The sequence below is a fragment of the Drosophila subpulchrella genome, unplaced genomic scaffold (genome assembly GCF_014743375.2).
Source record: "Drosophila subpulchrella strain 33 F10 #4 breed RU33 unplaced genomic scaffold, RU_Dsub_v1.1 Primary Assembly Seq83, whole genome shotgun sequence".
Lineage (NCBI taxonomy): Eukaryota > Metazoa > Arthropoda > Insecta > Diptera > Drosophilidae > Drosophila > Drosophila subpulchrella.
This window is the reverse complement of record NW_023665718.1, coordinates 132,808-157,633: the sequence shown is the minus strand read 5'-3', so window position 1 is coordinate 157,633 and position 24,826 is coordinate 132,808. Positions and strand designations below refer to the sequence as shown.

General features: G+C 39.4%; 1 protein-coding gene across 2 annotated transcripts in view; it reads right to left on the bottom strand.

The window, feature by feature from the left end:
* Positions 1–1,542: 1,542 nt before the first annotated feature.
* The window catches only part of LOC119562707, a 142,740-nt gene continuing 119,456 nt past the window's right edge, over positions 1,543–24,826 (bottom strand). Inside the window, exon 4 of one of the 2 annotated variants that reach the window (XM_037875893.1) lies at positions 1,543–1,880. In XM_037875893.1, coding sequence (XP_037731821.1) covers positions 1,664–1,880 — 217 coding nt within the window. In that variant the 3' untranslated portion in view covers positions 1,543–1,663. The remainder of the gene's footprint in view (positions 1,881–24,826) is intronic. The other variant, XM_037875894.1, reaches the window with a different exon arrangement.

The following is a 24,826-nucleotide window of genomic DNA, read 5'->3' as shown; positions in this document are numbered from 1 at the left end:
TTACCGAGGAATTGTTTATTTCCGTTATTACTCATCCCGAAGATTCATATCATCCTGCTTTCGAGGTCTCTATCGACACTGGTGCTGTGTTAGTAGAAAAATTATAGATGTCAACTAAGCGATTGCATTGTTTTCGCAAGACTGACTTTCGGATGCTAAACTTTTATATATCAGGCTTTGATTGGTCCGATCTCTACTCATTCCAAGATATAGATGATAATATAAATATTTTTTTTCTGCACTACAGTAAAATCGTTTTCCAATTCTTGTGTTCCGTTATACTATCCGTCAGTCTCCAACAAGCCACCTTGGTTCAGTCAAGAGCTGACAATCCTAAGAAATAAGAAGTCCAGACCTTATAGAAAATACAATGATACCGGTACTCAATCTATTTATTTTAGATACCTAAGTGCTCGGTCTAATTTTACCCTTGCTAAACTCTCTGTGTTACAAAATCAATTTCAATGATTGTAAAGTAAAAAAAATGTTATTATTTTGTTATTTGCCAATTTTTTTTTGCCAAGTTTTTTCAAAAAACCTATTTCTACTTTACCTCATTCTTCACAGTTTTATGCTTACACTGTATCCAAGTCGAATTTAATATTCTGTTCCACCTTAAACGAAAGCTGTCTACTTGTTGATCTTCAACGTGATAAGCCCGTCTTTTTACCTGGACCCAATGAAATTCCTGGCTGCGTGCTTAAATATTGCGCGTGAGCCTTGTGCAAGCCCCTTCTCAAATTGTTAACCTTATCTTTAGAATCTTCACAATTTCCCCATATGTGAAAGGAATCGTTCCCCGTCAAAAGAAGACAAAGAATACTTTTTTTAAAAATTCTCTCTCTTGTGTACTCCATGTTACCACCAGTGTACCACAAGGGAGCCACCTGGGTCCGCTACTTTTTACTTTAGTTACAAACGACCTTCCCTCAGTTATAACTCATTCTCGAGTAGTAATGTACACAGATTACTCTTAATTAACTTACTCTCCCTAGCCAACCGCAAAACGATGCTTGGAACAGTCTTTATTTATAACCTTATTCGAGGTGACTTGGTTGGCCAGCTAAAGTTTTCTGTTCCATGCAGATTAACAAGAAATAACATTGTCCTAATTTTAAATCATTGTAGATCTAACTATGACTTGCATGAACCTTTTAGAGTATTATGTTTTGAGTATAATAGACTATATCATATTATATCAATATTAGTCACTTTTTCCCCCTCTTAAAACGATTAATATTAAATTTTCTAGCATAGAATTAGATCCTCCTTTTTTTCCTCGAACTATATCTTTATTTTTCAAGGCGTCCCGCAAATTTGTGCTCCTCGGTCGGTTTGGCGGGAGGTATCGTCGTAAGATCCCGCGCGAAAAAAACAATAATAATAAAAAAAGATCCTGAAAAATTTAGAACGAGCGAAAATAAACATAAAACTCGATTAATTTTCGCACAATGTCTTTAGTCACCTCTTTATTTGGCAAAACCAATTGAAAAGAATAAATATCATCTACATCTCACAAAATTTAAATTCCAGATAAACGCATTTAAGTTTTTGTATGCATGTATTAAAAATGTAAAATTAACAAAACATAGTACTTTATTCAAAAATCATGTTTTTAACTTATATCGATCGTATAGTGAATGATCGAAGTTACTATTTTACACTAAATGTTGTTCTTGGTCTTCGGCATTTTAAACCCTTTAGATCGTAGATAGCGTATAATAAGCGGTATGGCAGCCAATGTGATACTAACTCTTGCAGGGGCAAATACTTTGTGGACAGCGTAGGCCACAACAAACGTGCTTCCTGTGGCCACCTTCTCCGAAATTGTGGGTGACGCGATACCAAAAAATTCCATAACAGGAACTAAGTTTATTCCACTGCAAAAAAGCGTAATGAGAGTATTAGTTCCATATAGTTATTAAAGACAATGCAAGGAAGAAAGGAAGTTAGTTTGTACACCCTTGGAGTTATAATTATGAAATTTAATTCGAAATTATTAAAAATATAAAAAAATGATATTCCCAATATTCCTACAATTTGTTTTATATTATTTTTCCACCAATTTTCCGATCGTTCCTATAGCAGCTATATGATATAGACGTCCGATTTTGATAAAATTAAATTCGAAATTCAGAACTATTTAACAAATGTTATTTCCAAGCGTAGGAGGTTAAATGTTAAAAAACACCGAATCTATAATTTGTTTCATATTATTTTGAAATTTAGAACTAATTTACCAATTTTATTTCCAAGCGTAGGAGGTTATATGTTAAAAAACACCGAAGCTTTAATTTGTTTAATATTATTTTCCCACCAATTTTATATATATATATATATTTACATGAGTCGTTCTTCGCCCGAATAAAAATCAGGAGAATTTTTATATTGGTTGGTTATTCTTTATTAGAACGTTGGAAAAAGACTAATTGTATGTTACAGAATTGGTTAGAATGAAACCTCGGTTTGCGTCTTAGAATTTACTGTTAGTGCATTAGGTGACGCAATCGCAAGTGGATGATGCGATCGCCACTTCTTTGTTTATGTTTACATAATTCGGTCTTATTAGATTTTGCGATCTTATTGGATTTTTACGTTTATGGAATTACGTCATTGTTGACAATCGGACTTAATCAATTTTCTTTGTTTGTTTGCATTGCGGGATCTCGAGCTTCTGTATCGTTTTTAATCAAAGCCGAAATTGGCGATTCTGTTTATTTGTGAACGGTTTCGTTCTTTAAACTGGTGGCCGTTGAGAAATCGCAGTGCAGACACGTCACTCCCCCATCACTTAGACAAAATCGTATGGTTATTTATGTGATTTTGGGGTATAGTTGTGGTATTTCTTGTAACTCTTGTGTTTCTATTGTTGGGTCGTCACCTTTTGTGTTATTGTATTTTATAAGTATTCTTTTAGGTATTTCCTTAAATTTATAAAGTAGGTACAGTGATACACTTAATATTAAGAGACCCAGTGTTACAATTACAATTATTTTGTAAATCTGGTTTTCTTTATTTTGTTCAAAAAATATTTCTTTTGCTTGGATGTATGATATTGGGTCTAATTTGGTGACATTATTTCTTGTGTATATGCTTTGTGTGTAGTCAGAATTATAATTGCTTATGGATAAATCGTTAATTGCAATTGAGCAATTGTGTATTTTGATCATATTGTTTCCTTCAATTACAATTTCATTTTTAATACAATTTTGATTTAGTATAGTTTTTGACAAATTCCATGTAACTATGATATTTGGTTCGACATAATTAATTTGGGTAGTTAATAGCGTTTTTGTGAACCTGCAACTAGTATTTGTTTGATTAACAAGACCTAAAAGACATGCGTTGGTAACAGGTTTTTTTGTTTCTTTCTTATACAAACTATTTCTGTACACGTAATATTTGTTTTGGGTGTTATCTTGTAATATTTTATTATTTTCATCTGGATAAGGTAATATTTCGTATACGGGAAGTTTCTTTATTTCTCTGGGTATGTGGGATATAATTAAAATTTCGTTTGAATCTGACCTAAGCCAAGTTGAGGTTTTTATGTTCAGAAGTATCTCAGAATTAATGTTTGTCAAGTAGTCGTGTTTTAATAACTTTGGATTGAATATTCCTAATCTTGCTAACTGCATTCCCATTTCCAGGTCTTCAATGTATTCTGCGAAATGTTCTAAATTAAAAATCAATAATTCAAGTATTTTTTCGTTTTCGTTGTATTCGAGATGCTTGTTTATTATATCGATGCCTTTGTTAACTGTATCGATTATATTATTTAGTTCGTTTACCTGTACACTGTTTTGAGCTATTACATTGATTTTTTCTTCTAATTCTTCTTTATCATTATTGTCTAATGTTCCAAAAAGATATTTGTAAGCTGTTCCTACAAAATTAGCTAATCCTCTTTTGTTTCTTTTAACAATTTTTAACCCATTCATTTCTCTTTGTAGTTTTTCCGTTAAATATTTAATCTGTATTATTTCCTTAAAGCCAAACGCTTGTGATAGCAAATTTTTGTAAGTTTCTTCCGTTTTTGTAATATTAATTGTGAAGCAATGGTATTCAAAACTATCTGGGATGTTGATTGTGTCGGTCATAAATAATAAATAGCCATTGTATGATTTTATATGGTTAATTTCTATAAATTGGTTGTTACCCATTGGCATCATTATTATTAACATTGATGTCAGAAAGATGAAAGTCAAAGCGCTGGGTCTTGATCTGGGTCCTCCTGCAAATATTTACTTTTATTAACTTTCTTTTGTCTCTGGAAGTTTGTTTTGTAATGTTTTATTTTTCGACCTCTGTTAGTTTCCTCAAAATGATCATTATCTATTTGTTCTATATTTCCTGTCTTTTTATAAGGATTGTGTAATTTCCCGTGAATTATGGGAGCCTTTCTAAATTTGGTATTTACCTCAAAATGTTGTCGTTTTTTATTAAGTTGTTCTATTTTAGCTTCTTTTATAATTTGGCTATTATATGCAGGGGTACCTGCATAAATAAAAATATCAGCTGGGGTTCTACCTGTTGCATTGTGTTTTATTTTATGATTGTAAGTATACAGTATTACTTCCATTTTCATAAGTTTATTTTCCGGATTGTCGCTGGTCTCGATCACACGTATTTTTTCGTTAATTGTTTTGTGTAGTCTTTCTACATCTGATACTCCATTTTTACTTGTTGTTATCTGAATATTTACTTTTTCTGTGTCCAGCCAATTTTTAAGCGCTATACTCATAAAAGCACTATCCCTATCTGTTTTCAAGGTTCTGGGTTTTCCCATTGAATTGAATATTCGAAAAAGTCCTCTTTTAACTTCCATCCAGTCCTTTCCGTTTAATTCAATCGCGCTTCCAAATTTTGAGTATAAATCAATACAAGTTAGGTAATTTTGATTTTTGATCGTGTAAATATCTGCGACGTAAATTTCCCTACAAAATTCTGTTTCTGGAGTTGTTTTTAATAAAAGGGATGTTTTTCTGTGTTCGGTTTTTGCTTGGTTACAAACATTACACTCATTAATTAAATTCTGAATTAAATTCTGGTAGTCGGGATAATAATAGGTTTCTTTGAAAAGCCTTACCATTTTTTCAATTCCTGGGTGCAATAGTTTTTCGTGGTTGCTAACAATAATTTCTTTAAATTCAGCGTAAGTTGTTATGTCCTGTAATTTAATTACTGCTCTTACAATTTTTGTAGTAGTGTTCATAACCTGTTTAAAAGCTTCTTGAATGATTTCAAAATCAGAGTCGTGTTCGATGTAAAGTGCACTTGACTTGGTACAAAAGTGTTTTATTAATATTTGCTTAGCTTTTTCGATGTTTAATTCATTAAACATTATTTTAATCTTGACTTTCTTAAAATAATTTTCACTTTCTTCACCTTCTGTATTGCTTCGAATCATTTCTACCTGTCTTGCGAAATGATTGATTGGTTTTTCAGTAATTGTTATTAAATTTTCATTATCTTCTTCAGCGCTATGTGCTGTTGCTTTGTTACTGCCATAGTATACTTCGTTAATTTTGATTCTTGACAATGCATCGGCTACGTGATTTTGCTTTCCTTCTAAATATTTTATTTCGAAATCATATTCTCCTAACCTTATCTTCCATCTTTGCAGTTTCATATTAGGTTCTTTGATATTGTTCAGCCAGACTAACGGCTTATGGTCACTTAATATCTCAAATCTTCTTCCGAATAAATAGGGTCTTAAGGTTTTTGTTGCCCATACTATAGCTAATAATTCTTTTTCAATTGTACTATAGTTTTCTTCATGTGCATTTAGAGTCCTACTAATGTAACTGATTGGTTTGTTATCCTGAGAAAGAACTGCTCCTAATGCAAAGTTGCTAGCATCAGTAGTTAATTGAAACCTTTTTCCAAAATCTGGACAAATCAGTATGGGATCGTTTATGATAAGTTGTTTTAATTTATTGAATGCTGCAATAAATGTATCATCTTTGAATGTCACTTTATAACCAGCTTTTAAACATTTAGTTAAAGGTTTTGAAATGTCTGCGAAGTTTGGAATGAATTTTCTGTAATAACCGCAAAGACCAAGAAATGATTTTATTTCTTTTTGAGTTTTGGGAATTGGAAATTTATTGATTGCCTTAACCTTTTCTGGATTTGGCATTACACCGTTTGGTCCAACTATGTGTCCCAAAAATTCTGTTTCTTTTTTCAAAAATTCACATTTGTCTAGTTGTAATTTTAGATTAGCGTTTTTAAGTTTTTCGAAAACAATTTTTAATGAAGTAAGGTGTTCGTCAAGAGACGTAGAGAAAATAATTATATCGTCCAAGTATACAAGGCAATGCTTGTTTATTAATTCACGAAGGACATTGTTCATGCATCGCTGAAAAGTTGCAGGTGCATTTTTTAATCCAAATGGCATTCGTGTGTACTCGTAGTGTCCGTACTTTGTGGAAAACGCTGTTTTGTTTATGGAATTTTGGTCCATTTCGATCTGGTGGAAACCTTTAGCCAAATCAATGGTGGTAAAATATTGACACCGTCCTAGCTTGCCTAGTATTTCGTCCATATTGGGAATGGGAAATTTATCACTAATAGTGATCTCATTTAAGCCCCTATAGTCTACTACAAGTCTAAATTTTTGTTTACCTGAAGCATCTTCTTTTTTTTGGTACTATCCACAATGGACTGCAATAAGGTGATTGGCTGTGCCTAATTATTCCTTGCTTTAACATATCCTGTATTTGAGACTCAACTTCTTTTTCAAATGAAAAAGGATACCCATACGGTTTTTTATAAATTGGATTTTCATGATGAGTTTTTATTTCATGCTTAACAACATTCGTTAAGGTCAAATTTTCACCATCACGATATTGAATGCATTTATATTGGTTAATTAATTTTAATAATTTAACTTTTTCTTCTTCATTTAAGTGTTCTAAGCGATAACTTTTTCCCTCTGCTAATTCATTTTGAACAGCATAATTTATTTCATCAGTATAATTTTTAGATTTTAGCAATGCCTCAAAATCATTTATTTGTGTTGGATTTTTCAAACTAATGTTTTTGTGTAAAAAAATGCGGCCACTAATAGTAGTGCGACTATTTAAATAATCAATATTTGCCTGGTTTGCCTCTAGTAACTTTCGTCCTAGTAGTATGTCATAATTGGAAGAAAAGTCGTGAATATAAAATATTTGTTCTTGAGTAAATAAACTATTAGGTGCAACCTTTACAAATTCATTTAGTTCATAATGACCTGTCATAGTGCGTATAATTGTCGGATCTTTATGTATGCTCCCGTTGAGAAAATTCTTTTTCATTAAGTTAATTGATGAACCGGTATCGACGAGGCAACGATAATTATGATTATTTATAGTTATTTCTATGTATGTAATTGGTCCGAGGCTTGCATTGGAAAATTTTCATTTTCATTATAAACATCTTCTTTGTACTCCTTATTTTGTTGATAATTTTCGTCTACTTGCATTCTTGATTGTCCACTATTACTTTCTCTGACTCTCTTTTGTGATTGGTTGGGTACTGAGCCCGATCGTCCACTTGGCTGTTGGCTTTGATTCATTGTATTATTTTGCTGTCCCTGAATTAAATTTCTTCGAAACTCTTGGTAACTTCCCCTATTTTGGTCAAAAGTATTATTTCTGTTATTCGATTGGAACCTATAATTTTGTGGAACCATTCTTTGGGGTTGGTTGGGGTGTGGTTGAATTGAAAGAGCTGGGCCAGGATTAAATTGTTGGGTGTTGTACAAATTAGTGAAAGGGTAGGGGTTACGTGTATAATTTGTTTGTTGATGCTTTTGAATTTTATTAACATTGATGTTATAATGTTTTAAATTTTCATTTTCTTCGTATAGCCCTTCTTGCTGAGCCGCTTGTTTCAGTTTAAGTACTGTTGAAATATCGCTTCTTGCTAATGTCATAAAAATTCTATCAGGTAATTTTCGTTGTATTAGGTTCTTTGTAGTCCTAAACATTGCTTCTGTGTACAATATTAATTCATTTGGATTTCCCTCAAGTTCTAATTTGTTGCTTATAACTAACTGCTTAAGCTCGATCTCGTTACAAAATTTTCTTAGATTACCTTGAAAATTAGTATTGTATAATCGCCTTAATAGTTCCTCCACAGGTGTTTGCGTTTTGTACTCGTCGATTAGGGCTGCTCTAAGATCTGGCCAGTTGTTGACTTGTAGAACTTGCAGAATCCTCTGGGCATCACCGGTGATTTGAAGTTCAATTGCTCCAAATATAACGCTTGTCTGTCGATCATTGGTTGTAGGATACAGACGCAAAAGGTAGTTAACTCTTCTGACAAAGGTTCCTAGGGTAGATGGATCTCCTTCAAACGTTGGAATATTCCGGATTTGGGACAAAAGCTGATTTAAGTTTTGCTCCGTCAATGGGTTGGGTGCCACACCAATTTGTGGTTGCCCTTGAGCTGGTGGTTGTTGGTCCATTTTGTTGTGTTTAATTAAATTCCACTCAACTTTATTACTGACCGAATTGGATTTATTCAGTAGTCGATTGAAATTTAATTTTTTATATTTTTTGTTCAGTGCCTTTAATTTGCACTTAGGTTCTTTTGCGGATCTCTTAGTTGCACTTCCGAGCTAGTCGAATAAATTGCTTACTTGTGGGCAATTCCACGCGCTGATCTGGATATCCTAGTTGTTTAGAAATATCCTTTTAATTGATCAGTAAGCTACCGACTTTGTTTTTTCGCAAGGATATTTTTTTTTAAAGAGATCCTACCGACTGCGCCATTTACATGAGTCGTTCTTCGCCCGAATAAAAATCAGGAGAATTTTTATATTGGTTGGTTATTCTTTATTAGAACGTTGGAAAAAGACTAATTGTATGTTACAGAATTGGTTAGAATGAAACCTCGGTTTGCGTCTTAGAATTTACTGTTAGTGCATTAGGTGACGCAATCGCAAGTGGATGATGCGATCGCCACTTCTTTGTTTATGTTTACATAATTCGGTCTTATTAGATTTTGCGATCTTATTGGATTTTTACGTTTATGGAATTACGTCATTGTTGACAATCGGACTTAATCAATTTTCTTTGTTTGTTTGCATTGCGGGATCTCGAGCTTCTGTATCGTTTTTAATCAAAGCCGAAATTGGCGATTCTGTTTATTTGTGAACGGTTTCGTTCTTTAAACTGGTGGCCGTTGAGAAATCGCAGTGCAGACACGTCACTATATATTATAATTTTTTTAAAGTTTTTTTTTCGATTATTCCTATGGGAGCTAAGATGTAGTTGTCCGATCCGGCTTGTTCCGACTTATATACTACCTGCAAAAGATATTAGACTTTTGGGAAAGTTTCAGCCCGATAGCTTAAAAACTGAGAGACTAGTTTGCGTAGAAACGGACGGACATGGCTAGATTAACTCGTCTAGTGATGCTGATAAAGAATATATACACTTTATGGGGTCGGAAACGTCTCCTTTGCTGCGTTGCAAACTTCTGAGTGAAATCATAATACCCTCTGCAAAAGTATATAAATATTATACTCATGGAAAAAATCAAACAAACGGTGTCACTTCAGTTTGATTTCTTTTAATATTTGTTACAAATTTGTACGCTGTTGGTTATTATCTGTGCGCTTTAGTTGTGTATACATTTAATGCATAAAATCCAAGAAATATCAACAGATACTAGCGGCACTACTGACCAAGCAAAGCCTTTTTCACTTATTAGTAATTAATAATAATTGATAGTAAATCAGAGTGTTTTTCTCAAAGACAGACAGACATGGCTAGATCGACCCGGCTAGTGATGGTGATCAAGCATTTATATACTTTATAGGGTCGGAAACGCTTCCTTCTACCTATTACATACTTTCCGACTAATCTAGTATACCCTTTAACGTTACGAGTAACGGGTATAAAAATCGGACGTCTTTTTATCTTATAGCTGCCATAAGAATAATCGAAAAATTAATGTCAAAATAATACAAAGACCGTTATATTTCGCTTCGGTAAACATATACGGTATTAAATTTAAATGGAACATTATCTTAAAATTTCTGAAAATCGGATAACCCCGTTCATACAATACTTTCACGGGAATGACCTGCGAGGTTATAGAATCTTCGGTTTGCCGAAGTTCACTTCCTTTCTTGTTTTCGTTAGTTTAATCAAATCTAGTTAAAAGTAACTTGTTTTTTGTCCTTTTAAATGAAGATTGATTCAATAACAACTTAAACAGGAAAGAACGCTTTATACTGTGTTTATGCTACGCCTATTTAATGAAATCAATTCATGAAATGAGCAAATTCGTGTGTGCATAACGGTGCATACCGTTTCATGAATTCGAAACACACGAAAGTTGACTATGAATTCAGTCCCAATGCATGAAAAGTCTACGCACAGCCTTCTTCACAGCCTACTACTCTATAGAGCTCTATATCAAATTCAAAATATTTGACAGCTTTACTAATATCATTTCATGAATTTGTCTGCGTTGTATAAACAGGGGCTATTATAATTTCATGAGTTGGAGAATGCATGAAATTCTTAGCATAAACATAGTAATAGTCGAGATTCGAGACGATCATACAAGTATACCGGGCTTTCAGCAAACCAATTTTACTTATTAGCTAACTTTCCGATCTAAACTTGTCGCGCCAGTAGATATTAGCAAATAAAACATTAAGAATCTACATGATATATTTTAATTATCTAGCCAGAGCAACTGTTTTCGATTTCGCATTAGGCTCCACCAACCGGTGAACATTTTAATTGCTCCTAACTTTTTTGCGAAATCTCCGATTTGGTCAATTTGGATGCGTATATTTGTATTGATAAACAAAATCGCATTCCTCACATAAATTTGCCATGACGTCAGAGCCAGTCAATAAGGTTAATATGCATTTAAATGTGTAAATGCAATTCGAATGGAGCGGCAATTATACAAACAAATCGGATCGAAAAACTGCATCCACAGGAGTGTCTGTCAACCAATTTTAAAACTAAATTCCATGGCTTATCTTTTGTCGCAGCACCTTACGGGTGGCGCCACATAGGGGCGTGCTAGCGGCACTACTGACCATGTAAAGCATTTTTCACTTATTAACATAGTAATGAAGAGATTTGTTGTTGATTATTCGAATGAAAATAAATATTGATTAATACCATTTCTATCTAGGCCGAAAAAAATTTCAAAAAATTTGGGCAATAGACAGATTTTAGCTCTAGGGGCATTTGTGGGTGAGGCATTGCGCTGAAACAAAGATCTGTTTCCCCTTTTATCGCTTTTAAAATTGTGCGGACAGACACAAGTACCACGTTAGCTTATAAGAATGGACAAAAAATATGCCTTTTTCTTAAAATAAATAGTTTTCCTACTACTTCTATTGATTAGGAAATACTAAATAAAATGTAGGTATGTATTATCAAATAATATAGTATTGGACTTTCGCGTTTGGGAGTCAAACGTCTTTGTTTGCCAACAGTGCTTTAATTCTTCAGGCACCCAAATCGACGAGCCCTAATGACCATGCTTTAGCTGAACGAACTTATCAGAGAAGGTTCGCAAGGTTTCAAAGTGGTTTTGATACAGAAGACGACGAACGACCCTGAGCGCCACCAAAATTTTGGGATGATGAAATGTATACATTACTCAATAAAGACTCATCACGAACGCAAGAGGATCTCGCTTATAGTCACAAAAACCGACATTTGCTATGGCTTAGAAGCAATGGGAATGACTCGAAGATAGGCAATGGGCGCCGTATAAATTAAAGCCCAGAGACGTCAAACGCCGTTGTAAGCAACTGCATCCACGGCAAAAAAGAAAAGGCAAAATTGTGACTGGCGATGAAAAGTGTGTTCATAACTATAATCCCAAACGTCGGGCATCGTATGAATACCCGTCCCGGTCTCATAATCGTCGCTCAAGTTAAACATCCATAGCTCGAAAATTATTCTGTGCCATATGACGATTTATCGTCGCTTGTGAACAGATGTGTTTTACTCTTGTGCTCTGAGTTTTTATTAACAAAGCTTAGCCTAACAGTTGTCTAAGTGCTTTTAACCTGATCTCCCAGTAAACGGGTACGTGGTTATAGTTATTTTAACATTTCTATTAGATTTGTTATTCTCATTGCTTTGTTAGTGTAATTTACACTCTCTAAGCTTGCTAAAACTATTTTAACTTGGATTTCAAGTTATATGAATGGTATCATTGATATGAATCAGAGGGTTATATTCAAATTGTTCTACGTGACATATGGAGTGCCTCAGGGTGGTCATTTGGGTCCTTTGCTGTTTACTTTCTTTATGAACGATCTTCCCTCTATCATAACACATGATATAGCGTCGGCCTTCAACTTACAGTCAAATATTGAGTGTTTTCAGGGATGGTGTGAGTACAACCTTTTAAAATTGAGCTGCCTTAAATGCAACGTTATGACTTTATAAAGGGGTACTCCTACTTTTGTTAGTTACGCCAAATCACGCCTTCAAAATACGCCACTCGACCGTATACATTCAGTTAATGATTTAGGTGTTCTTCTGGACCCAAAACTTAAATTTGACTGCCACATAGTGTCCACTGTCAACAAAGCCATGAGTGTTCTTGGGTTTATAAAGCGTTGGTCGAAAGAATTTGATGACTCTTATACAACCAAATTATTATTTACCTCCCTTGTCCGTTCTATTTTGGAATATTGTTCTTCGGTTTGGAGTCCACAATATCAAGTGCATATTGACCGTATTGAGTCGGTACAAAAAAATGTCTTCTTTTTGCGCTTCGTAGTTGCTCGATTAGGCAGTAGCGCTCGATTAGGCAGCAGAAAAAGCACGCATTCAGCACACGTTGAGCGCTAGATTAGGCAGCAGAAAAAGCACACATTCAGCACACGTTGAGCGCTCGTTTAAGCAGCAGAAAACGCACACATTCAGCACATGTTGAGCGCTTAGCAGCAAATATAATTTCAGTTGTAATTATTTGTTTTTATTATTTTATTTATTTGTTTTAAAATTTCAGCTCGGGGGTTCCCGGTGTTATCGGGGTCGTTGGTTCGTCAGCATCTGGGGCCGGCGTTGACTTTTTTTTTGCCCAACTTAAGTTTTTAAGGCACATCATTGCTTTTTGCAGTGCCTTTTCGGGAGGCTCCGAGGGCTCCACCAAAGCGATTGCATCTAGTATTAGAAGATAAATTAGTTTTGAAAATAGAACGAGACGAAAATAAAAACGAGTGACCGAAAGTAATCCTTATTTGTAAGTTTTATTTATAATAAAAGATGTGTTATCTTTGGCATTCAATGTAAAAATCCCAGAAGTCTTTTAAAAATTAAACTTACAAACAATAGTTACTTTCGGCCCCAATAAAAACATACTTAACAAGGCGCGTACGAAATTTGGGTAGACTGAGCTTCTTCTTGTTTTGGTCCCCCTCCAAGTTGTGGGACAGAACAAGTTCCTCGGATAATATGCTTAAATTGGAACGACTTAGCCTTCCATTTTTTTTTTGTCTTCCCGGACAGCCAGCGGGTATTTTGCAACGAAGCAATACCGACGATGCGAGTTGTTCAGCCGCATCTAAATAGTTGCTTTACACAAACCCACTCCCAACACAACACCTACCCATCTCGCCTCCCAAACAACATCTCACTTCGGGCCGGACTACGGTGTAATACGGACCGTGCCAAGAGTCAGCCTGGATGGGGGCCCGGATCAAAAACTAGCCCAGTCTCAAACGGTGTGCTCAGGGACATGGCGACCCCCTGTTCTAACTATCGCCTTACCCGGGCATCGCGGATCTCTGCCCGGGCGGACTTTTCCCCTTCTCCGCAAATTATGGAACAGATCAAGAAAACAAATAACACAACACAAAACACAGAGACGGGTACTCTCAAAAAACCCATGGATAAGCTGAACACTGGTTCCACCATCCATACCAGCACGGTCCAGAAAGGGCCGCATCCCAAACTGGGGATGATGGGTGGCAGAAAGCCAGCCGCAAACGCCTCCGCCACGTGCGCATCTGCGCCGAAAGCAGCGGTAGGCACTGCCAAGGCGCTCGGGCCACCCGCTGGTGCTAACAAATATACATACGCAGAAAGGCGGGCTGCCGCCCAGACTCTGCGCTCACACCTTAGGAGCACCGTTGCCACACCTTCGCCTGAATGGCTAAAAAAGGTAGGGTAAGCAAGGATGGTGCTTCCAAACTACGGGCAGGATAAGCCCACTCTAGAAGGGACTCAGGCGAAAAGGCAGCGATCCCTCGAACTACCCGGGCCATCGGCGAAGAGATCTAAGATCCAGCCATCGGTCTCTTTCGCCGAAATCACAAAGAACTGTGTACTACTCGGCCTGATTGAGGGGAAATCCGGAGAACAGGATCCCCAGGAACAAGTGGAAGGCAGTGGAGTCCCACCTTTCCCTCATTTGCCTGCGCATGGTACGGGAGAAGCCAGCCACCTCACCCTGCTGCATGGATGCGGGCTGGTACCAGGGCAGCGTCAAGGTGGTGGCCTGCGACAGTCAGCGATCGGCTGACATGTATAAACAGGCGACGAGCAAGCTCGGCGAGGTATACGATGGGGCGAACATCGTTGCGCCCCAGTAGACCCCGAGCCAGGATCTGGCTTCCAGCAGCGATCAAGGCGCCGGAGGACATCCTCTTCATGTTGCAAGAATGCAACCCGCACCTCCCCACGAAGGACTGGAAAGTCGTCAAGGTGGAGGAGCATGAAGGGGACGTCAACCAGGCGGTGTTGGTCCTGAACAAGGAGTCAGTGGCTCCGATTGAGACTGATCGAGGAGTGCTGAACTTCGGGTTCAGTGCGATACACATCAAAGTGTATAAAGGCGACTCCAACGCCGCTAGCAGCTCTGCCGGCAACCCAGCCGAGCAGGTGCTTGCTGAGGAGTTGGAGGCACCTGGTGGGCCGGAGGACGGGTTCTCTACCGATTCGTCGCTAAGCATTGAGATGCGAGCGCTCGGACCGGCCATCGAGGACGTAGACCTCAGCGACACAGAGGAGGCCGACGTCACTGTGGTGGAGGTTGAAGCTGTAGATGTCACTAAGACTTCTACAAATAAACCTTCACCACAGTAAAGCAGCGTCCGCTGCACTTCTGCCTCGCCTGACCGAAGCCGAAGCCGACCTAGTCCTTGTACAGGAACCTTGGGTAGTAAGAGGCAAGGTTTCTGGACTAGGAATAAAGGAATACAAGCTTATGCTTGACCCCAAAGAAGGTAAAATTCGAACCTGCATATTAGCCAAAAGGCATCTTAGTATATTTCTACTTCGCAATTACAGCAACGGAGACAACACCGCAGTAAGCCTGGAGCTGCAAAGTGGCTCTATAAGGGTTCTATCGGCCTACTTGGCCTTTGAAAAGGAAAACCCCCCAGATGCGCTGGTCAGAGGACTGGCAGAGGAATGCGAAAAGCTCAGGAAAGGTCTGGTAATACCAACGCCCATCACACCCAGTGGGGTTGCCCAAGCAACAACGACAGAGGTGAGTCTCTTTTTGATTTTATTCTAAATTCGAACCTATACTTATGCAATAGGGGCAATGTCCCTACATTCATAACTAAAGCTTGCCAAACGATCATAGATCTAGCTTTGGTATCAGATTCACTCGTAGGCAGTCTCTGACGAGCATTCCTTTTCGGACCATAGATTCATAGAAACTGTATTGTCCCTTGATTCGCCCTTGCCGGTCAGCTTCGCTAACCCCAGACGAGCCGACTGGCACAGTTACAAAGAAGTTCTGACAAATATCCTCCCCATGGAACCGTCAGAATGCATCACAAACCCACAGGAGCTGGACGAAACAGTATACAAATTTACAGAGGCATGCAACACTGTCTTCAAAGTGGCATGCCCCACAGAGAAACCAAGGGGAAGGAAAAAACCCCCCTGGTGGACCCAACAACTATCAATCCTCAGAACCAACTGCAGATGCCTGTTTAACAGAGCAAAGGCGGGAAATGAGGACACTAATTGGCTGAACTACAAGTATGAACTAGCCTCTTACAAAAAGGCCATTAGAAGTGCAAAACGAACGGCATGGCAGACCTTCTGCTCTGACATAGAAAAAACAACTGATGCCGCAAGGCTCAGGAAAATACTCTCTAAGACAGCCGCGCCTTTGGGCTATCTTCAAAAAGCAAACGGATCATGGTCAGACTCCAGTAAAGAGTCCTTAGACCTGCTCCTAGACGCTCACTTCCCGGGGAGCCAACAAGCAGGTCATCCTCCTGAAAGATTAGCAGGAGAGGGAATAGAATTAGATCCACTCCTATCAGACCGCAACATGAAATGGTCCATTCACAGTTTCAAACCATACAAATCGCCGGGACCAGACGGGATAACTCCGGCTCACATCCAACAAGCAGGACAGATAGCCATAAACTGGTTGAAAAAAATCTTCCAATCCATCCTGGCGGTAGGAGAGCTACCAACAGCATGGCAAGAAACAAAGGTGGTATTCATTCCCAAGGCAGGGAAGGCCACTCACACCACAGCAAAGGATTTTAGGCCAATAAGCCTAACATCATTCCTGCTTAAGAGCTTTGAAAGAATGATAAGCCTACACATAAGGGCCACCATAGACCCGACACAAATTTCAGAAGCACAGCACGCTTACACCAAAGGTAAGTCAACCGAATCAGCGCTACACTTGGTGGTAAGCAGCATCGAAAAATCACTCAGCATCAAGGAATACACACTGATCGCCTTCTTGGATATAGAGGGAGCCTTCAATAATATGCTCCCCACTGCTATAACAGAATCTCTCACAGAACTAGGAGTTGAGCCGCCAATGGTGAGGCTAATCCATAAATTGCTGATAAGCAGAATGGTCACAGCTACACTAGGGACCTCAACCCAGACTAGACTAGTGAACAGAGGCACCCCGCAAGGAGGTGTACTATCACCCCTCTTGTGGAATATCGCTGTAAATAAACTACTGCGGATTCTGGAAGGAGGAGGTTGTAAGGTCGTGGCATACGCAGACGACGTTGCCATCATCTTTAATGGAAAATATCCACAAACACTTTGCGATCTTATGACCGCTAAACTTAAAATACTATCGGAATGGACGATAGCGAACGGACTCGGGGTAAATCCCTCGAAAACAGAACTTGTTCTATTTACAAATAGGTACAAAATTCCAGAACTTAACCCACCCATTCTAAACAATTGTAATCTCTCTTTTAGCGATCACGCCAGGTACTTGGGGTTAGTACTAGATAAGCGCCTCAAATGGGGCTTAAACAACCAAGAGAGAACTAAGAAAGCGACCATTGCACTTTACTCCTGTAAAAAAGCAATTGGGCTAAGATGGGGCATGTCCCCAAGAATAGTCAACTGGATATACACAGCGGTAGTCAAGCCAATCCTACTGTACGGAGTGGCTCTGTGGTGGACCGCTCTGCACAAACAATGCACACTGACTCGTCTAAACAAAGTAAAGCGAATGGCGGCTTTGTGTATTAGTGGAGCCCTTTGAACCACTCCGAATGAAGCGTTGAATGCGATCTTGAACCTCCCTAGCCTGGACTTAGCAGGCATGGAAAGGGCCAAATCGGCAGTTATTCGACTGAGGGGCACCGGGCAGTGGAAAGCCCAATTTTATGGCCATGCTAAAATTCTCCAGCATGATAAATCGATTCCGAAGATCACGGATCTATGCAAATCCATTGAATATATTCACACACCCCTTGAGGCCCTGATTCCTGATAGAGAGGAATGGGAACAGGGCCGACCGGGCACGACGGACGCAATCTGTTTCTATACAGATGGCTCCAAATTAGAAGGACACGTTGGCGGAGGTGTATACTCCGAACAATTAGATATCTGGAAGTCATTCAGGCTCCCGGACCACTGTAGCGTCTTTCAGGCGGAGGTCCACGCTATAAAAGAAGCACTAACCTGTTTAGGGAACTTTAGTCTCCAGAGAGGACACCTAAACATATATAGTGACAGCCAAGCGGCTATTAAATCGATCTACTCGACAAACACCAACTCCCGTACAATAGCAGACTGTCGCAGATCTCTCCACGAGATGGCAAATCAGTTTAATATCAGCCTAATATGGGTTCCGAGTCACCGGGACATCGTAGGCAACTGCAGAGCGGACGAATTAGCCAGGCAGGGCACCACCGAGCCTCTCCTCCCAGGAGAGGAGAATGTTGGTATGCCCATGGCTACTTGCAAGCTAAATATAAAAAACTACTTCAACACACTAGCCAACACCCATTGACAAAACACACCACAGTGTCGCATCTCTCACCAGACATAGCCTGTGATAAACAACAAAAAAACCTCGGAGTTACTCAAACTCAGCCGCACAGAATGTGGCATGTTGATTCGAGCTCTTACAGGCCACTGGCTTGTTGGCGCACATGCCGGCAGGCTAAAAGCCCCGCAAAACGATTTCTGCAGAAGCTGTAGGGATGAGGAAGAAGAGGAAATGGTAGAACACCTTCTCTGCTTTTGCCCAGCCCTATGCAGACTCAGACTGAAGCACTTAAGAAGCCCCTTCTTCGACGATCTTACCGAAATATCGGAGATTGATCTCAAAAACATAAGTGCCTTTATTAAATCTTCCGGATGGAAGACATGTTGATCAGCTTAACACAGGCTGAAACTACTAGAAACGGGACCCTAGAGAAGGAAAAAAAAACGAGATCATGCGGTATCACAATGGACCCATGAGGTCTAAGTGTGTCGGACTATAGTCCGACAGCCGCCCTAACCTAACCTAACCTTATTATTTACTAAAACATTTATTTGTTTTGCAGATGCGGAAAAAAAAATACTTTTCCAGGGACTGAAAATTAGAGATGTTTGAGATTTATATTTAAGTAGCCATGTTTGTTTCGTACACAAAAGTAATAATTGTGGTTTAATATTATTAATATTAATTCTTAACGAATTTTAACCACAAACATAAGTTTTAAAACCAAACATCTCTTATTTGTTGTCCCTCGAAACTATGCTCTCAATAAGATTTTTAAATGCTTTCACAGATTTGATTATTTGTTTATTATATGCACCATTTGGTGCTTTTACACGTCAAAAATTAATATTTTCACAGCTATTTTGTCCGCCATGTGTTTTTTTGGGAATCTTGTATTTCCTTTATTTTAAATATAGATTATTTTGTTTTTTACTCTCACTGTTTTCAAAATTATTGGTCTGCGACAGACTTACCTGGGAATTGTTTCTCTATCACTTTTAAGCCACTATTTATTAAATATAACAAAGTTAATTGCTTGTAGTTTTGCTTGAACTTCTAACTCCTTCACTAACGTAAACGCAAGTGAAAAAGACGAAAAAAGGAGCGTGCCTTCCAGAAAAACAACAAGCAATAACAACAACGGTTCCGCTTTGGTCTATGCATCTTGCACTTAGAATAATATATAATATTTATAAAAAAATATATTTTTAAAACTTCACATATTAATAAATAATATTAATAAACATATAAATTGTTTTAAGAAATACAAATAATTTAAAACCCAAACATATTATTTTAATTGGTCGTTTTAACATTTACGAAAAAATGTCGCATTATTCAAAAGGCAAGAGTGCACAAAAGTCTAGCTATTTTAATTGCTGGGCCTCCTTGCCGTCACACGCATTTCTTCAGCTGAGACATGGCGAGAGAGGGAGAGCCCAAAAGTACTTTTTGTGCGTTCTCTTTGCGGACCCCGACTGAGGGCGCGTCTCTTTGGCTGCTCTACCGACGTCGCAGTCGGCTTCGTGATGATTGGGCGCCTAACTCAATTCTGGAACTGCAGGGTTACTATTGCTTAATTTACCTACACTTGTAAATCGTAGAACAATGCTTGGTACTATTTTTATGCAAAATCTTATAAGAAATGATTTTGATTCTGTAGAACTTGTAAACCGCCTAACTTTCAATGTTCCTGTTAGACTAACACGAAATTATTTTCCTCTAAATTTGCCACGATGCCTTTCGCGTTCTATGTAATAATTATAAAAGCCTTTATCATTTAATTTGCACTTCAACTTCTATCCCTGTATTAAAAACTAATATTTTAACTCATTTGCTTCATTCTTAGTTGCATCTTTTTTTTTTATTTGTGTCCCGTCTCTATTTGATTTTTGTATCTTCCTCTCGAACTCGCATTTTATGCCCAAATTTATGAAAGGGCCCCGCGCGTAATAAGAACTTGCTTGGTGTCGTTGGGCCACTTATTTGTTCTGCTCGTAGTGCATCAACGTCCATCATACAGTGGTCGGCATATGTATTTTGACAAAATAAAAGTTAAGTATACTCATAACTTGAATTTACTTCTTGTAAACTATAGGCATCAATAGAAAGGTAATTTCAATGCCGTTTGAATGATACAATACATTTCTTTACCCATTCAGTACTTATTGAAAAGGACAAATTTGTGTAAATCAACTTTTAAATTTTTTTTAAAAACTTTTTTCTTCGTCTTCAAAACTTAAATTTTTTGATGCAAAAAGTTTCTTCAAACAAAAACAATAGTAACTGCAAAAAGAATTTTTCAAAAATCATTTTTCTTATATTTTTTATGAATTTTTGAAAATGCTTAAAAACAGGCATTTGAGCCATATTTTTCTCTTTTTCATACAAATTTTTTCCGACATTGTCACCTTCAAAAAATCATAAAAAATATAAGGAAAATGATTTTTGAAAAATTCTTTTTGCAGTTACTATTATTTTTGTTTGAAGAAACTTTTTGCATCAAAAAGTTTAAGTTTTCAAGTCGAGGAAAAAAGTTTGAAAAAAAAATTTAAAAGTTGATTTACACAAATTTGTCCTTTTCAATAAGTACTGAATGGGTAAAGAAATGTATTGTATCATTCAAACGGCATTGAAATTACCTTTCCATTGATGCCTATAGTTTACAAGAAGTAAATTCAAGTTATGAGTATACTTAACTTTTATTTTGTCAAAATACATATGCCGACCAGTGTATATATGTGTTGGGACCACCTGGGTGTAGTGTATTATGAGCTGATGAACCCGAACTAGACTATCACGGTCGAGGTATAACGACGAAAATTGAGTGCAAAAAGTGATGGCTGGCAATGAATAATAATAATCAAGCAAAAACACTTCTTTATGAGGTAAGGGGTCGTGACGAAGGTGCGATTCAACGTACAACATTTCTAAAATCCACTTTTGTGACGAAAAATGATTGTACATCCGACTAAATAAATACACTAGCATTTGATGTGTCATTCGACGTATATTTTTAGTAAGAACAGAACTGGGTTAATAGCCGGGAGCATTAACCCTACCAGACACAACAGCTCAAATTTTCTACATTTTCACTTTTACACATTCACCGCTCTTTGTCCCAAGCCAATTAAGATTTCTAAGTAAGCAATCTGCTTAGTTTTTTCGATACCTTTCGATTGATGCATCGTTACTATCAGACCATCACAAAAGATTTTCAATTCTTCGGCTAAATATAGTAGTCGTAACCAATTTTTCGTAACAAAGTTTAAATTTTCGTAAAAATAAATCCGCGTGAACCACTTTTTCGTAACAAAGTATATATTTTCGTAAAAATAAATCCGCATGAACTTAAATATACTCCCAATGTATATATTCCATGAGCTTAAATTAAGGACAAGAAGGTTGGTTTTTGATCACTTGGTTAATTCTACTTATAGTAAGCACACGTCGGAAAGTTGATTTAAATGATTTTGTTATTTTGCTCATATCTTGGGAGTCACAATGACCAAATATTTCAACTCCCAACACAAGGCGCAGATATTTACATGATTACATGGTCGGAGCAAAACAGCTTTAGTATTCAATGTACCATCGTAATAGCTCACTACAACTTTTACATGTGTGACCTCGTTTGATGATATTGATTAACGATTAATCAAAAACTTACCTCGGCAGTAAAATGGAATTAACTCAAGTACATTGATTATCACGACAAGAGTGCATCGATGAACTTAAATCTTTGTGCGGCGATGAAGCACCATTTTATAGCACTGAGAAAAACTGACTTAATGAGTTCAGTCGTGGCCAACGCTCGCTCGAAGACAAAGGTCGTGAACCTCGTCCAAAAGCAGTCGTTGTACCAGGGAATATTGATGCCTTGCGTGAACTAATAATGCAAGGTCATTATGTGACATACCGTAAGATAGAGGCATCCTTGGGCATTTCATTTACCAGCATATTGTGAGGAGTTGAATAACTCCCCACAAGTCCAAGCAGCAGCAGCAACAGATGGCCGGCCGCTTACCAGATACGCGGCGAATTCGCGTAGTAACGGCGCGGCGAGGAGACCAAGGACGGAGAAAAAGAGAGTTTGGAGACCAAGGAGCGAATAATGAGAGTGGAGACTTGGCGGGCAGAGCAAGAGTGCCGTGTGCAAAAGGGGATAACGAAACTCCACCGGACTTTGGACTCTGCCGGGAACTGTGGACCGGGAGAAGAAGTGCCACATCTCGGCAGTGGAGCGGCACACAGGCGTGCCACAAGCATCACGGGAATCAGCGGGACGGCAGCAGTGGGCAGAACAACGGTTGGAAGCGGTACGTGAAGGACAAGTGGGTCAACCAGGAGTCACGGACTTTGGACCCGGAGTGGAGAGATTCAGCGGGTTGTGCGCAAAAGGGAAATAACGGTTCCCGGAGGCCCTATATAAGGCCGCAGAGCGCTGGCAGCTGGATCAGTCGATCACGAGCACGACAGCCACGCAACACAGAGCGAGCCACAATAAGCAGAAGGGTGATGCTAGGGTGCAACGTTCGCTTACACTAGGCGTAGAAGCGAAGTAAAGCGCGAGGCAGCTTCCTGGCGTTCAGCCTTGACTGACCGCGCGGGCTGAGCAGAAACCCCAGTGGGACCATCCGGGACACAGCAAGGGACATGCGGCGGTGTGTCGAAAGGAGTGGTCCTGGAAAGCGCAGCTTCTGTTCACCCTAGTTTGAGAACGGTGACGCTTCCCTAAACCCGTACGGCTGATCCCCCTCGCGAGTCCGAGTCGTCACGAGCAGTCACCGAGTCGACGCGTCAGGGACGAGCATCGAGCGAGCATCTTCAGGGAGCCGCAAGGATCTTCAGGGAGCTACAGGACTGGAGCACCGAGTCAACAAGGCGAGAGGTCGTCAAGACAACCAGGACCGTCGGAAAAACCGGAGGCCACAAGTGACGAGTCAAGGCCAACCAAGCTACCAAGACATTTGTAATAATATACCCGCAATAAATCCACTACGAACCCATGAATTCTATGCTTTCTCACTGAGCTACTGGGCGGTCTCGTTTATATAAATTTGGTGGGACGAACAAACAATCTACTGAGCTAGCCGCACGAATCTCGTAGCGAGCAGACGACAAAAATCAGTTCGTTACATCTGGCGCCCAACGTGATTGTCCCAGCAGTGAAAGCAACTTAAACAGAATGGGAAAGAAGTGGTTCTTCCGGCTTAAAAAGGAGGACTTCACCAATGTCGCACAGAGGCTTAATGTCACCCTGGCCGGCAGATTATAAGACATGAGAAAGGCATTATACGAGTATTACTCAGAAACGGATAATGACCCACAACTCGTCGACATCTGGGCCGAGTTGGAAGCTACATATCACGACAAAGCCGGCCCGAGCATCACGTTAACGAACGCCGAAGGGGACAACCTAGTGGAAAGTCTGAGCTTTAACAACTTACAAAAAGAGGCAAACCGGAGAGAGTCAAGCCAAGAGACCCAGTCAGTCAGACTATGCAGGGATCGCTAAACAGGTCCGCGAATGGTCGTTCAGGTTCGACGGGGCGGAAAAACCGTTCGAGTTCCTGGAGCAGGTGGATTGGTCCGCCAACACACACGGCTTGGAGTTAGAAGTGATTCTCCGAGCGATGCCGGAATTGCTTAAGGGAAGGGCTTTGAAGTGGTTTATCGCCAACAACAAACAATGGCAAACCTGGGCGGAGTTCATAGATAGTTTCCACACATACTTTCTGCCGAGAGACTTCTTCACCAGGCTGGCGGATCAGGTCAGGCAACGGAAGCAGGGCTTCAGCGAGTCGTTGAAAGACTACATGATCGACATGCAGACGATGGTGAGGCCACTTAATTATTCCGCGGAAGATACCCTAAGGATCATCAAGGAAAACTGCACCCCAAGTCTAAGGATCTTCCTAAGGGCGTACAAAGTATCGGACCTGGACACGCTGATGATATAAGCAGATGAGTACGAAGAACTCGAAAAGGAGCGGGAAGCGTTCGCGTAAGAAAACAAATTCTCAAAGACCAAGTTGGCATCACCAACGCAGGTAACATGCAGAAGATGTGAGGAGACAGGCACCCAGGAGACACGGGGAAACGACCAATGGTCGCCACCTTACCGAGTCTCACGGCAGCAGGCGACAGGAGCACCACGCGGAGGTCAATGGACACAACCACAACAGCAACAGATGCAGCCAGCAAACACTGTTTGGAGGCCACCAAGTGCAACACAAAGGCCTCGTGAAACGACACACATCACAGACCCCCAGGAGGCCTGCCGAAGGTGCCGCGGTCATGGACACTGGGCGCGGGGATGTCGGCACCAACGCCTGTTGCTCTGCTGGGTGTGCGGGAGAGTAGGCGTCAGGAGCGTCGAATGCTGCCAGCAGACGGGAAATGCCCAGCGATCTCAGCCGCAGAGAGGCGAGCAGGGGTCGCAAGATACTACCTCTCCATACTAACGGGAAAGCTGATCGAGGAGGAGCAGCAGTTGTCCGCAGCGGTGACGATTGGTGGGGGCACATACAAGGCCACAATCGACACCGGGGCAACAGCAAGCTTTATAAGCAAAGAACTGGCGGACAACCTAGCTGCCCTCGGAAGGATT